At 52.5% G+C, this 15,406-nt stretch overlaps 1 protein-coding gene across 1 annotated transcript; it reads right to left on the bottom strand.

Annotated features, from left to right (window-relative positions):
- Nucleotides 1-5,154: 5,154 nt before the first annotated feature.
- Nucleotides 5,155-6,364, bottom strand: LOC117858944 (monothiol glutaredoxin-S2). The gene has a single exon (XM_034742103.2). It carries the CDS (start codon nt 6,062-6,064, stop codon nt 5,699-5,701), a length of 366 nt encoding a protein of 121 aa, XP_034597994.1. The 5' UTR covers nt 6,065-6,364; the 3' UTR covers nt 5,155-5,698.
- Nucleotides 6,365-15,406: the final 9,042 nt, after the last annotated feature.

Here is a 15,406-nt window from a genome sequence, read left to right as displayed (position 1 = left end):
GTTCAATCGTCGACCGTGCGCACGCCGGCGCGGCCCCATTCGAACTGCACTCCTTAGCTGGCTGCTGAATCATGGAGCTGAAACCACCGGACTACGGCGGCCGCGGTGGGCGCCGGAGCTAGGAGTTCAGGTTCGCGGGGGCACCCGTACTACGGATGTTAGGTTCGTATGGTTGCCGGCCGGCCGGCGTGATCGTGCATGATGCACGCGGATCAGCGGGTCGCCCTCCGGCAGCCCGTGACGGCGCCACCTGTGCGCTTCCCGCTAGCTGCACTGTGCAGGCCACGGTGTGCTGGACCGGCGGACGACGCGGGTGATCGCTAGCTGCTGCTGCTGCCGCACGTACGTGCCCCTGTCCGCACATGGCCAGTAGAAAGAGCAAAGCTAAGTTAAATTCTGGTCTAAAATAATCTCCCTAGCTCATCAGGATTTCACTTGGCCTGTCAGCGAGAATATTGACCATCCGGGCAGGCCGGGCATGTAGAAACAAGAAAACAAACGAACGAACAAAAGAGCATCCAGCATGAGACATGCGGGGATCGATCGGAACAGTTCCGGACGCGTGGCCTTGCTTGCCTCGCTCGCAAAAGCGCCTTTCTGAATTTTATATATATATATATATATATATATATATATATAACATATATGTATATATTTATCAAGTACACTATCTAAAAATATATTTGTCAAGTAAGGTTTGCCTCACTTTGAGCAATTCCTTTGGATCCAAGCAAGGAATATAGAGTAAAGCTCGATCGGGGGCATGCACGCATGCATTTCCACGTCGATTTAATTCCCTTTCGCCAATTATTTTTTATCGGGCAAGAGATCCATACATGTGCACGGTACTGCTGTTTCACTTAATTCCATTGCGCAATGATTTATTTTTTTCCCTATTTTGCAGACCTCTTGGTCGGGCCTTGTGTTGTGTGCGTGATTGTAGGTAGGACTGTCGCTCGCTTTTTCCCCCTAAAATCCAAAATCGTTTTGCAGCTTGCTGGTACGCATTATTTGGATGGAACAGATGATGGGGACTTACGGTGCCCTGCGGACCGTTTTTTTTATGGTACCGACCGCGTGATCATGGTCCCAAAATTGTCCGGAATCCAATGTTGAGCATACATGCATGCATTAAGTCGAATTATTGTATAGCTTTAATTGAACTTTCATTGAGTCGTGATCATGCATATTAGTGAATAAATAAAACATGCTACATTCGGTTAGTCTTCCATGGATTTACAATATTTGTCGAGCTTCTTTTCTTTTTGCAAATAGTCGGTGGTTATTATTTAATCTCTTTAGTATTTTATTTAACAAGTAAGGGTACTTAGTCTAATTAACATATTTTTTTAAGAGTTACTGTGTTAAGATATGCCGTAGTGTGTATGTTTTGCATTTTATGATCTTGTTCGAGATGTTGACGTGTAGTATGCAGTACGTATGTCCGTGTGTGTTGCAAGCTGACAACTCATTTGAAAATTGAAACCTGCTCCGTTCCGTATGGATGTATCCTGTTGGTAGGTCTTTTGTATTGGCTGCTAGCTAGCTAAACCACATCCGTTGCCGTTTTCCCTCGTGTTGTTGCCTTCTTGTCCGTTAGCCCGTGACATTGCCTACCCAGCTATGTACTTGGCCACTGTGTACTATTAGCTTGTCGGTGACGTAGACTATGATGGTTACCGCCTTACCGGCCTATGGACGCCATACAGCAACGTCTGCCTCTGCACACAAATATACACACTGCTAGTGGACCCAAGCTAAAATGATGTAGTGGATGCCTCCATTGTTAAGCTTTTTAAACTAGGTAGCTTCTTGGGTTCGAGAAAAGGTTTAAACTAGCTAGTTACCGACGCAGCAGTCGGCATTTTTAATCAGATGGAGCAAGTTGGTAGGTTTGTTTTTAACTATGCCGTGTGGGTAGTTGTTTCGTTCCATTTCCAAGTGGTTGGATGGTGCCATTGTCATGCATCATCAATCTGTCCAAAAGTTTCTTTTTTTAAAAAAAAATAGAGAACAGGCGAATGGTTGCTCCGCGGAAGAGATCAAGTGAAGGCGGCCAAAGATCGGAGTCTCCAGAGAATAATGTGTGCAAGATGACAGTTGACACGAGACAAACAGTTGGTGGTCGTGAACGGCCGTCGTGTCTGCGTGATGTCACTTGACTCGACGGCCCCTGCTTTTACTCTGCACTACCGCGCGCATTTGGGATGCCAAAGTTATAAACAACAACCAAGTCAGCATGCACTACCACTACCAGAGAGAACGCCTGAAAATACATAGCTCTCGTTAGGGAATGGAGTAGTCAACAAACACACCGTCAAGAAAAGGACGATTTTGTTATTTTTTCTGCGTGTTTCACCAAAATGGAAAAGGGCCAATTATAGGCCCAAATGGTAGTGCAAAACTGTGGCCCAGTTACAGCTGTGGAAAACATTCTATTTAGGCCGGCCTTATTAACCAACGGGCCGGGGAAAGTAGGGGAAATTGTGGCATATATGGGCTCAAGCCGTCAAGCCCACGAAGAAGACGAGTATGATCCGCGCTGTCAAGCCCACGAAGAACCGAAGCCCCCCGTTGGCCCATTTCCAGTCAAACTGTCTGGTAAAGCAGACGAAAAAAAAAGTCACAACGAAACGTAGCGCTTGTGGGCTTTTGGGCCGGATTCAACTATAGGCTGAGATGAGTACGATTGCACTGACCTCTCACTAGAAACCGAAGCCCACCACGAGCTTGTCCCGAGTACACTACTTTACTTCTTAACCAATTTGCGAAATTAGACTTGTGTGCGTATCATTGTAATTATATATTTTCCTCAGGGCCATGTTTGCAATATGGGTGTGATGTGTTCGATGTAACGCAATCCACCCTTTTCTTAAAAAAAACAATTTGGTCAAATGAGACTGTTGTACAGACGGTAGGGATAATTACAGCAGCACTCCTCCATCTGCAGAAGCTGTTCCTGCCAGACGCAAATTGGTTCAGAACAGTCGCCAGGCACCATTGTGGTAGTTGCAAAGCTCGCAGTAGTTGCGGCATACATGGAGCTGTTTCCATCTGATCTACCAACATACTCCAGGGCTGGTTGCCACGTCTCCAGGCGAGCACGTGTCGCTGCAGCGGCGCCACACGGCTGCCTCAAGGGCCACCACCGCGCGAGCACGGACGACGGGGGGGCGGCCACGGTTGCGGCGCTCAGAAACCTGTGGGCGTCTGAACCAGGAGCCAGGAGGGCATCTGAGCTCGGATCTCGCGAGCTCACCTCTGCCCGCCCCGCAGCCAGAATCCGTAAGCACTGGCACCAACCACCGCCGGATTATACTAGTCACCAGTGGTTCGTGCGCGCGCTCTACTTTAATCATACGACTCATCCGGCTAGCTAGCTAGCTAGCTGCCAAATCGACGATCTGGCCCAGGGGAATAAGATATGTGCAATTATTGGCACACTGGAATATGCAGGAGCAGAGTGGTAGAGTAGCTGCCAAACGAGTTGCACGCTAGCTGACTGGGTGACGTGGCCGGCAGCGTGACGTGGCCGACGAGCCTCATCTCCTCCTCAGAAGCGGACAACCCAATTATACGGAGATTAAAAATACTCGTAGCATACTCGTCCATTAATGGGGGGCCTGTGGCTTCCTTGGGTGGAGTATTTTGCACACTGCCCCTTCCTTGGATCGGCCCCGGCGGTGTAGAATTTCGTGCGCACGGGTGAACAGTGTGGGGTCGCGTGCGCCGCATGCGGCCGCGCCCATCGCGCTCGGTCTCGCGTCGCGTCGCCGGGAATTAAGCTGCCGCCGCACATGCCCCCCCGCATCGATCCCGTCGCCGCCTCCCTCGCCACGCCACGCCACGCGCTGCCTTCCGCCGCCGGCGACCACAGATCACCGCGCTCCGCTTCGCTTCTACGTACTTCTCTTCGCCAAGAATCAAGCAGAGGCAGAGGGAGCAGGTTGGCGTCAGCTAACGCGGCTGCTCCGGAACCGACGGTCCAGATCGGCCGAGGGAAAGGGTGGCGGAGCTGGAGCTTGAAGGAGTCACAAGATATCGCAGTTGCATATCGTCACTTCACTTGTTGATAGAAAAGATGAACGGGGGCAGGCTGCGATCAAGCAAAGTCCGCAGTGACGTCGTCCTCCATTACACTCACCGGGCGCCGCTTTTAAAAATGTTATCTTCCGGGCATAAGATAATCGGCTTCCGACTAGGATCATACGCCCGCAATCATGCGTGCTAGTTTAATCCCAGGCGCCGATTAAGTTAACAAAGACGATCGGAAGCAAGGACAAAACAGAAGCGAGGAAAGACGGTAGGGTGCACTGGCTAAGAGTAGCCCAAGCCTGGCTTACGCAGTCATTTTGGCTCGTGATTGGTTGGGTGCTCTGTGTAGCTTGGCTTAGGTTTGCTGGTGTTTGGTTTGCTGACCTACAAGAATCGGGTTACCTTGTTTCTGCTCACGTGAGCTTACCCGTGGGCTCCTACATCTTGCGCATGGAGATGACCGGCAACTCCTCCGATTCCACCAAATGCAACTCCAATTCCATCGAATACGGCCAAGATTTGCATCCTGGGGAGCTCTATTTGATAATAGATTCCACCGAACTTCGATTCCAGCTTGTGCAAGAACATGACGCAGTTCGTGGCGGCGCTGGAAGCCGTCGTGGTGCCCCCGCGCGGCGACGTCGTGCTGGTGGGTCGCGGCGCAGGAGAGCAGGAGCGGCGTGAAGTGGAAGGGGAGCTGGTTGGAATGGGCGAAGGCGTGGAGGCGGCTGCCAGTGCGAAGGAGTGTGTTGCGGTCGGCGCCGGTGCCGGTGATGCGGACCTTCGGCGGGTGCCCGATGACGCCGGCCGCGCGGCGGCAGACACCAAGCCCGGGGCAACGCAGCCGGCGGCGGCAGCGGCCCTGGCGTCAGCCCGGAGCGCGAGCGCGCGGGCGAAGTGCAGGCACGGTCGGCGGCGGCGGCGCGCGATGACGCCGCGGACAGCAGGACCCCACGGCGCGGCGCGGCGCGGCGCGTGGAGGCGAGGTCCCCGCGCTGCAGCAGGTCGTCGTCGGCGGCGGAGCGCTCAAGTGTGACGTGAGGAGGTAGGCGACGCGTCGGACCCTCGAAGGTGAGCGGAACGAGGAACTTGGCCCCCTGAGGCGCTAGCCAGGCTGCATTAGCGGAAACGAGCTTAATTTGCGTTTCAATTTGCATTTCCAGGTATGCAGGCCGGACAAGCCTTTTTCATAATCAAGCTCAGCTAACTCTCTATGCAGCATTCCAAACATGAGCTGGCTGCATTACATAAGTCTGGACAAGGGGCAATGCAAGATCACTGCCGTAGTAACTTGCTTGCTAGCTTGATTGCTGCTGTGAAAGGAAGGAAAAGAGACGGAGAGAAGGAAGAAGGAAGAAGCAGTGTTACTCCTAAGTAATCACATTTAGGTCCTGCCGTTTTCTCGCAAAACCCCCTGTAACAATGTTCCCCCTCACAAGCATCCCGCCCCGGCGGCGTAGTAGTACTACCACTTGCTTAAAACTTATTATTCGAGTGTACTTTGCATCCAGCACCCTGATGCTTCTCCGAATCGCAGGGGCCGCGCGTATGTACATGGACGCGACGCGATGCCATGCGAGGCCCCCGCCTTGGGTGAAACTGAGGAGTGGCGATTGATGAGCGAGCCCAGCCGCGCGCGCCCGGCGGACGGCGAGGTGGCTAGCTAGGCGCAGAGGGCGCCGACCTCCCTGAGCCGGGGCACGAGACGGCCGCTGAGGTGTAGGTCCATGAGCCCCTCGAGCCCGCCGACGGGGGCGCCGCCCACGAAGAGCGCCGGGACGGCGCCGCGCCCGGCCTCGGCGGCCGCCGCCGCGAGCTCGTCGGCCGCGCCGGCGTCCAGCTCGATGACGGTGGCGTGCGCGCCCACGGCGGCGAGGAGGCGCTTCATCACGTGCGCCATGTAGCACCCGCGCCGCGCGAAGATCACCACGGGGCTCTCGCGGACCAGGCGCCCCACCCGCGCCGCGGGGGCCTCCTCCTCCCCCGCAGGGTCGATGGTCAGCCCCCTCCGGATGCCCACCGCCTGCATGGTGTGCCCGCTAGCTCTCGACCAACACGTGATCGATGAAGCAAGCTGCCGCGTAGCTAGAACGAAGGAGACGATCGAGCTCGATCGCCGGCGGCCGGCCTGGACGTGTCGTCGTCGCCGCCGAGCAGGGGAGCAAGATCCGGCCGGGCGCGGAGGAGCAAAGCAAAGCTAGCGAGATCAAGAGCTAGGCGGCCGGGGAGGAACGGGGAGGCGCATCCGTGGCATATATAGCCGGAGCGGCAGCGGCACATCACATGGCCATAGGCGGGGAGGTGACGAGGAGCGGTGGGGCCGGAGGTTGCGTCACGTGGCCGGGCCATTAAATTCCAAGCGCTGCGCCACATTAAACACCCACCGATCGAGCATATTCTACTCCTACTCCGGCGAGGAAGAAAATCATCGGAAGGAAAAGGAAAATGATTTCTCTTTTTTTTCGGGGTGGCGATATTTTTGGTGCGTGCGTTCAACCTGGGCCAGTCGTCGGAAGAATCTGCGTGCGTGCGTTAGGAAGAAGCTCCGCTCGAAGATGCCGCCACCGAAATTCGATGGTACTACTGCGATTGTTCTTTCGTACTCCATAATTGACCTCGAGCTCGAAGGTTTTTCGTTCCGAGACGGCGTACCAACTGGGCTTCGTCAAACAAGAATCGTACTAGCAGTAGACCTGTAGCAGTAGGAGCTGGAACCTAGAAGCAGTGCGCCCTACGTCAGCACGACGGAAGACCAGTGGCCTGACGTCAGCGCCCGGCACGCTCGCCGATCGTCTCGTGCGGGGCGACGGCCCACGGTTCAACCGGCTCGCACGGCGAGGCGAGGCGAGGGGAGAGCGGCTGGCCCGCGGCTCTCACGTCAGGGGTCACGTCCCCGAGGGGATGGGGCGGCTCCGGCGCCACACGTGGCGTCCCCGGCGGCCGTTGACGTCGCTGTTGATGGTTCCCCTCCGTTCCCCGCCGCGCGGGGCGCCCAACCAGAGGGAGGTAGCCTGCACGAGCAGCACCTGCATCTGCACGCGGCGCCCGTCGCCATCGACCCGGCGGTGGAGGGAGGGAGCGAGAGCGAGATGGACGGCGCGGATCCGCCCGGGTCGGCATCGTATCGCATCGTATCCCGCCCGCTCCCCCGAGCCCAGATCTTTGTTTCCTACATCCTACTGCTACGTGGTGTTGACCGTTGACATGTCGCGATCGAGGTCGAGGGTGACGCCGGGGCTGCCGTGAGACCCTACGTGGCCGTGACGATACTACACACGGTCACGCACTGGGGCACTGCACGGCTAGCGGTGTGCCAGTGGAATCGTACAGGCGCGCGCTAGGAATAGGATGTCGGCAGCCGAATGAAGCAGCGGTCAGCAACACCGGCAAGCACTAGGCGAGAGGAAGGCGAGCATGGGGATGCATCATGCATGCCGGCAACGTCAACCGGGTCTTACTGGTGTGATGCACATGTGACACGTCACCCCGCATGTTTTCCACTCGATCATCAATAAGCACATGCATATGTTGATCAACGGGCGATGAATGGAGCGGCAGAGATGTTGGAGAGCTTGGAGCACCACGCCAAAAATGGGCCAATCGACCGAGGATGGATAGCTAGTACAACGATACTTCTCATGAAATGCAAATACTGTAGTACGCGATCTTATGTGCTCTTTATGTAAAAATGGAGCTGTTTATTTATATGATTACATGAACAAAACTTATGCGCATTGAATGAGTCTTATAATTGCTTAGCGTGAGTAGGACAGGGGGGGGGGGGGGGGGAGGGGGGGGAGCATCGCCCTTGTAGCCCAATCCAGCTCGTCCATGTCGAATGGGTTCATTAAGTTGATGAAGAGAATAGATGCTTTTCATTCCTCAACAGTGTATCCTAGTACAATTAAGGGGAAATGAAAAGCATCGAAATGCCAGTCCATGAGCAACCTCAAAGTAGAATGCAGCTGCAAAGCAACACCGTCATGGCTGACATAAACTATAGTGTCGTGTTTGATCCTTCTTTGCGCCCCCTTCGAGCTACTTGCTGATTCTAAACTCTTTCTCCCCTCTCATTCTGCATCTATCTTCGTCCACCAATTCGCTACTCCTGCTGGCGCATGCACACATGCGCATGCATAAATTAAAAAAAATGTTACTTGGTGAGGACTGAGGAGATGTCTGATTGCACCGGGATCAACTAGTAATACTAAGATCCTGTTTGGATACAAATTCTTAAAGTTTAGTAGTGTACTAAGCAAGTATCGTTTGCTTCCTCCAACCACGTGAGGTGGTGGTGGTAGTGGTGGGCGAGCCGGTGGCCCATCGGGTTACGCATCGGCATTGCCACTGCAATTGCCTCCTCCACCGACGGCGGTGCCCATCCACGGAGGCGGAACTGGCTAGCTAATGGCCGTAGTTTTCTTATCCGGGGGGCGCGCGCGACGCATTTTTGGTTGAAAAGCCCCGCCTTTTAGCGCTGATTTGCCGCACTAGCTTAACAAGATAGACAGACGATATATGTGGATTGATTGGTTACGTTGATGGGTGTGTGGTGCGTGCCAGTGTCGCCGTCGTCGTCGCCGTCACCAGCTGCTAGCATGTTCCACCGGCCACGGCTCTCTTTTTGTCTATGTTGGTAGGTGGAGGGCGGGATCATGGATCCCTGGTCCCCGAGAATCCACGAGTAGTGATGAATCTTCTGCCCCGGAATCGAATCCCCCTGGAATATTACCGTCTGCTGCTCCACGCACGTAAAGGTCAACCCCCGGCCGCTTTCGATCTGTGTGGTTGTGGTGGCTCATCAGGGCGATCGCAGCGATTCTTGCGCATGCATGTACTGAAAGTCGGATCAAGCAGCACCTGAAAACAGCATTTGATGATATGATGTGTTTTATTTTGACAGGAAACAGTTCGTGTGCATATGGAGGAGTGCCTTTAGGCGAGCAGACAAATGCATTCTGTTGATAGAGGCACTATGTATCTCACTCAATCATGGACTTGGATTAATCATGGCACTGGAATTATTGCACGCGCGTTGCTAAAGGCTATCGCCTAGCCGGTTGTCATCACCAGTCGTCGGCCCAGTTTGATACAGCGTTAGGAGAATTGCTTCTCAAATAAGCTGCATAAAAGTAGAAAAAACGCTTCCCTAAGAAGCAGGTTTGACCCGCTTCTACATTTTAGTACCAATGGGTGCAGTGGGGAGAAGTGCGGTTAAAAAACAGTTGCAAAAAAGTGCGCCGTTCGGCTGCTAATTTTAGGTTATTTTGGCCATAAGCAGGATTTAAATTGTTTCAAACAGGACTGTCATCTTCCTCTCGACCGCTTGGCTGCTTGACTATGGGCCTGTTTGTTTCCCTCCTAAATTATATAAGCTGGATTATGATCCAAGGATAGTAGAGTAAAAGAACATCATGGAACCACAAATAATCTGAAATAGGCTCCACAAATAATCTCAAATAAGCTGCCCAGGCTAGCCTATTTCAGATTATTTGTGGTTCCAATGTGATCTTTTATCATAGTACCTCTGATCGATAATTCAGCTTATATAATTTAGGTGGATTATAATCTCAAATAAATAAAGCCTATGTGGTGGGCCTTAGGGTCTCGGCTCAAGGCAACGCATTGCCGCATGCATGCTCTCTCTCTCTCTCTCTTATTCCCGAGCGATAGCTTGAGACTAGTTAGTGCAGTGGTACCGAACGAAACAGCTCAGCTGGAAAATTACGAATAAGTATATGTTAATAATGCTGTATTATTGGAGCCCTGTACTATTTAGATCGTTGTCCAATAGCCAATAGGGAGATCGGGTTGAGAGCATACGACATCAGCAGGAGGAATACTGTCCCTTTACTGATGATGCACTGATCTCAGATGACCAGCATCGTCCAGTGTTTTGTAGCGTAATAGTGCAAGAGTCAAGAGACCATACACGTGGTCATTGGGGCCGGGCGTTCTCTGTTCTCTCCAACCACTGTGCCCTGTACAGCAGCCTACTAGGCTACTAGCGGCGGCGTCGGTTAGCACACCTGCTGCCGTCGGAACCTGACGAAGCATTACAGATCCATAAACATCATCATGCATTCATTCGGAAACCTTCCAGAGCTCCTCTTCGAGCTATCTATCTACTTCCGTCGCCACGCATGCATACGCATCTCACTGTGTCCTTGTGATCCATCATCCATCCATCCGGCGTCGTCTCCTCGCCGGCCGCCGGCCGGGACCCTCTGGCATGTGGACCGGCCGCTCTCTGCACCGGCCGATGCTCTACAGGGAGTACAGGCCAGGCCATCCGATCGCCGTTCTGGCCTGATGATTGAGAATTGGAGCTACTCGGTAGCTAGCTACGGCCTACTAGGTGAAAGCAGAAGGCGTCGTATTGTATCTGGGACTAGGAGTAGTGTGTAAAAAATAGTTTGGAGGACGTGGCTATAGGTTTTGATTGTGCGTGTAGGGTCAAAAAAGGCTTGGTTTGGACGGACCCCACGAGTTTTTGTTTACCCGGTTTCGTGCGCCCGCGCCGAGATGCGCGGCGGCCGCTTGGACGCACGCACGGTTGCGCGGCCACCGGTTGTTACACCTGCAGCAGCAGTCAGAAGTCAGAACTCGTGAGACTTGGAGTTTACCGCGGCGAGTGCGAGGTTGTTTACTCCACGCAGCAGCTGATGAACCTGAACGCTCTGAACGGCTGCGGGAAAAGAAAGAAACAGGGCCAGTCATTGTGGGCCGGTTGGTACGCCCAACACACGCACGCAGCAGGAAGCCCACCCAAGCTCTTTTAAAAGAAGGCCCAAGAATCTTAGTTTGTTGGCGGTGAATGAGTGGGCCAAAATCCCCACGTCCGTCGTCGTCCTTCGTTTTCGGCCCTGTGCAGTCGTAGCGTTGTGCTGTAGTCGAGGGATGCATTCGATTTTCTGACGGGGTACTGTAGATTGCTGCCAGCGCTATTGGTTGTCCACGCGGATTATTCCACGGGTCCCGCTGAAGACTGGTGCCGGAGCCGGATGGGATTGGGGCAGCGACGACCTTCATTTTCATCCGACAGCAATGGCGGCGACTCTCGGTGTAGCTTGCTTGCGACCTTGTTTTGTTTCACGCACAAGTGATCCGCAAGGTTTGGTGGCTGAAAGAGCACCGAGGGGGATATAGATCACGTTTGTTTCCGCTTACGGGTTTATCGGCCCCACCAAACATTTTACCGGTCTTATATGGTGAGCTGTTTTAGAAATTCGAACGGTAAGAAGCGAGAAGTGACAAAATCTCCATTTAGATTATAATCCAACCATTAGCTGAGAGGAGGGGAAACAAACAACCGCGATCCTAGCAAAAGCGCCGTCTGTGTCGCCCCGCCCGTACGTGCACGTTAGTGGATACGCATCGTGGGCGCCTATCGCTCTGTCAGCACGGGTGGCGGTGCGGATACGAAAATGACACGTGCCGCCGTAAACTTGCGCAGAGTTCCCTACCGTCCCGTCGGCTTCACCGATGCCGTGGCCCGTGTGCCAATCGTCACCCAATCCGTCAGTCATGTGCTTGCATGGTAGGAGTAGGCTGCAGGAACATCACGGGGTCGGTCGTCGGTCGCAACTGACTCGGCACCACGTTTTGTATGTAGCTCGGACGCCACGAAACTTCTTACCACTTAATCCATTTTGGCAAGGATGAAATTACGGTCGGCGTTGCAGGAAAAACTCGCGTCCTGTGGTGAAGTTTTACCGGAAAATCTCTTGCTGCTACCAGGCCATAGGGTTTGGAAACACATCCTCGTACTAGCTCAGAGTTTGTTCCCGTGATCTGCAGGCCGCACAGTGCCAACCAAACCAGATCCAAACATTGATGCTAGTATGTTTGTTGCTGCGCTCTCTGTCTGCTGCTGCGTTCATTTACCTTGCTTGGGAAGACCAGACCGGCCGACCAGGCAGGACATGACGTGCGAGCTTGGCACGAAGCGCTGGTTGGTTCATCGAAGCAAAGCAAAAGCGCAACAGATGAGATCGCTCGCACGTATAGACAGCGAAATGGGCGGTCCGGTCACTAGCAATATTCGATCCGACACTATTAGACCTTCCGGCCGCACCCATTCATCTCAAAACTTCATCAACTTTATCATAAATCCATATAGATATACACCATTTCATCGTGAACTCGTATATAGATAGATCAATTCCACCACAAATTCATATAAAGATATATGCATTTCATCAAGCAGTGTAATATATATATCTAGTTTACAGCATTATAGGTCAGGATAATCGTGCCACGTAATACTTGCCCAATAATCATGTCGTGCCAGGTCCAACACTACATTTTGCATAAGATCGTGCCAGTTCAGACACTATTGCTATAGTGTCGGGTCACGTCAATGTCGTGCTTTTTAGGGCCACGCTTCGGGCCGCCCGCTGGGCCTGGTCCATCTGGCCGTCGATACTCGCACGAGCGGCCCCGCTCGTCGGCCATGTCTCCGTCCGTTGACGCGGCCACGTCGCCGTTCGTTCCAGCTGACTTTGACTTGGACCGGGCCATTACCGGACGGGACGACGGGCCGCGCGCGACTTCCTTTTTTTTCTCCCTGGCAAAAAAAAAAAATCAAAAGGAAGTCGCGGCCAAAAATTGGAGCGAACACGTGCGCACCGGGCAAACCACCACACCCCAACGTGCTGAACTCCACTCCAACCGGAACCGTACGTGTCTTGTCCAAAATTATTGTTCCACAAGCAAAGCACCTTTCTCCTTTCGGCTCCAGCAGCTGATATGCCGAACGACTCGTTCGGAACGAGGAACCTTTCTCTCTTCTTCTTTCAGCTACGGGAAACGTGATAACTAAGCACCGCACGCCAAACCTGTCACGCATGATCCCATACTGGCATTACCGTATTAATTTCTGAACAAACACTGGCTTTGTGATATTTTCCGATGCTCCCAAGTTTGGGTGCAAAAAATTGACGGCTGCCGGAACGGAAGAGCCGGTGCAGCCGCAGCCGTGGAAGACAAGGACGCACGCCGGCCGCTGATGAGATGAGATGTCGCCGCCGTCTGCCGGGGAGTGGAAGTGAGTATCACCGCCACGGCAGTTGCTTCGCTTCGGGCCGGGTTGCTAGCGGATACCGTCCAGGGACCCACCAGACAGCGACAGTGGGGGTAAAGTGGCCGTTGGGCGGCGCGGGACATGGTCCACCCGGATGGACGTGCAGGGTGCGTTGTACAGGGACATGCAAAAGGGTGCAAGCCAAGGGGAAAACGCTAGCATGTATAATTTCCACCAAAAATATTAGCAAAGGGGAAACACTAGTATAGTATAGTTCCCTCTAAAAAAAAAGGACAACGCATGCCACTCCCTCGGCACGGATTCTTAGCTCAAATCCAGTGTCACGAAGAATAAATTCGTTTAATTTACGCCTGAAATCGCAAAGCTAGCCCAAATTGATTAATAGAGAGCCATGCATGCACCTTCAAGGTCAAATTAGTGAGCAGATGCATGTGGGCTGACGTGTTTTTTTTTTACTACAATACTACCTGCTGACTGCGCCAACGAAATCGATCCCAGTATTAGAGAGTGGTCCGACAGCTAAGCTAAGTTACGCGGGAACTGTCCCCATCGGATTTGAAACATTTCAGATAAGCACTCACTTAAACTAAAGGGAGGTACCCATATTTAATTCAACCCTTGATGTTGTACTACTAGGCGCACACACTACTTTTTGGAGGTACGTTTGGACCAGATGGAGTGACTAATGGATGTTGGGGGGTGCTTCATCAACACGCCTCTTCTGATAACAAGGGCAAACAAGCTTTGCAACGTTATGTAATAGAGTTGTTATGCATGTCTACTATGCAAAAGATTTGCATAGATACTTTCAGATTAAAAGCACTTACGATGATGCTTAATCTCTATACTATATAGACCGGAAGAGAAACTAGAATGCCAAAAATCTACTTTTTAAAGACTTTCTCGTACCAAACACCATAGCCAGCTAGGTTGATGGACCGGAGAAGTACGTACGGACTTTTTTGATTAAAAAAAAGGTCGGAAGAAAAAAAAGGAAGGAAGGATCGGTGCGCAGCATAATGCCACAAGTAAGCAGCTACAAGATTCCAAGATCAGATAGGCGCGTATAACTGTCCAGCTGACGACGATCAGGCACCTCCATTTCTTTTTGCAAGGCGCATTTGTCGCAGCATATAGAATCGAACGAAATCTCACTCTCACAGCTAGCCGGCCGGTCAAAGGTGGTCCAGCAGCCAATCGATCAGTCGTCGTCTTCTCCGAACTGTCGCATCAGGGACACAAAGCATAGATTAGTGCTACCTCGACGCGCCCATGCTGTCTGGCTCGCTTAAACTACGGCATCAATGCAAAGCTGCCACGCGATTAGCTTAGCTGTAGCCTAGCCATTGCCGGATCGGGCATGCAGGGGTTCGTGCAGTGGCCGAAACTGTGGGCTGAATCTGGCCTACCACCCGACGTATCTTGTAGCCCCCTGCCTTGTTTAAGCAAGCAAAGCAAAGCAAAAGCTCCCCCGGTGCCGTCCAGCCCGGGCAGGCGGCGGCGATCACACTGGCAACGCCATGCCCGTGGCGTGCCACGTCGCCACGTCCTTCCAGTTGCAACCGCCTCGGAGGGTTTGCAGGAGCTAGTGGGGTAGGGAGTAGATTTGTGGACTTTATGGGTGTTGTTTATTTAATTTACGGACAAGAGGAAGCTTATCTTCTTCAGCTCCTACGCGGGCTAGCGCCTTTTGTCTCCGGGTGCAAAGTGAAAAGCTTTCCTCTTGTGTTTCTTCCCTCTTGCCGCTTCGTCCTCCAAACTCCTGGTAATTGTGTCTCGGCACCGCAGTTTTATCAAGCTAGCAGTGTTTGTGAAATTTGCTTTGCAGAGAAAAGAAATAAACCATTCGACACGTTCTATAATATGATCTGTTTGGATGTTGTCCCAAAGATAATATATTGTATTTGTGACGGAGAAATCATCCAGGTGATGACGCATGTGCAGCACAACGCTCTAAACATTGGACCGCAAGTCTGACTGCGGGCTGAATCGGTAGAATCGGTACCACTCTGTACTGCGATTTATCTAAAAGTATGTAATTTAGCTCGCAAAAATATTTATACGTCAAATTTGTTTGTTAGAGCAACTGTTCACCACTTTACGCTTGTTTGTTAGAGCAATAATATAACATTTAAGAAAATAGATAAATTGCATAGCACGCGTGAGGATATGGTCTATCTCGATATCATCCCAAAGATGCTACGTCGTGGCTACGCCATGCTTTGTAGTGACGGACAAATCGTCCGTGGGATGTTTTGGCGGATGTTGGGGCTAGATACAATGGAGAAGGAAGTGAATGACGCTTGCGCAGATAGGGCTTGTTCT

Source organism: Setaria viridis, chromosome 5 (assembly GCF_005286985.2).
Source record: "Setaria viridis chromosome 5, Setaria_viridis_v4.0, whole genome shotgun sequence".
Taxonomy (NCBI): Eukaryota; Viridiplantae; Streptophyta; class Magnoliopsida; order Poales; family Poaceae; genus Setaria; species Setaria viridis.
The sequence above is the reverse complement of the archived record's forward strand: the minus strand, read 5'-3'. Positions and strand labels throughout refer to the sequence as shown.

What these genes read in the sequence shown, in the direction of transcription:
- LOC117858944 (XM_034742103.2), bottom strand. Translation starts at nt 6,064, where the DNA reads ATGCAGGCGGTGGGCATCCGGAGGGGGCTGACCATCGACCCTGCGGGG.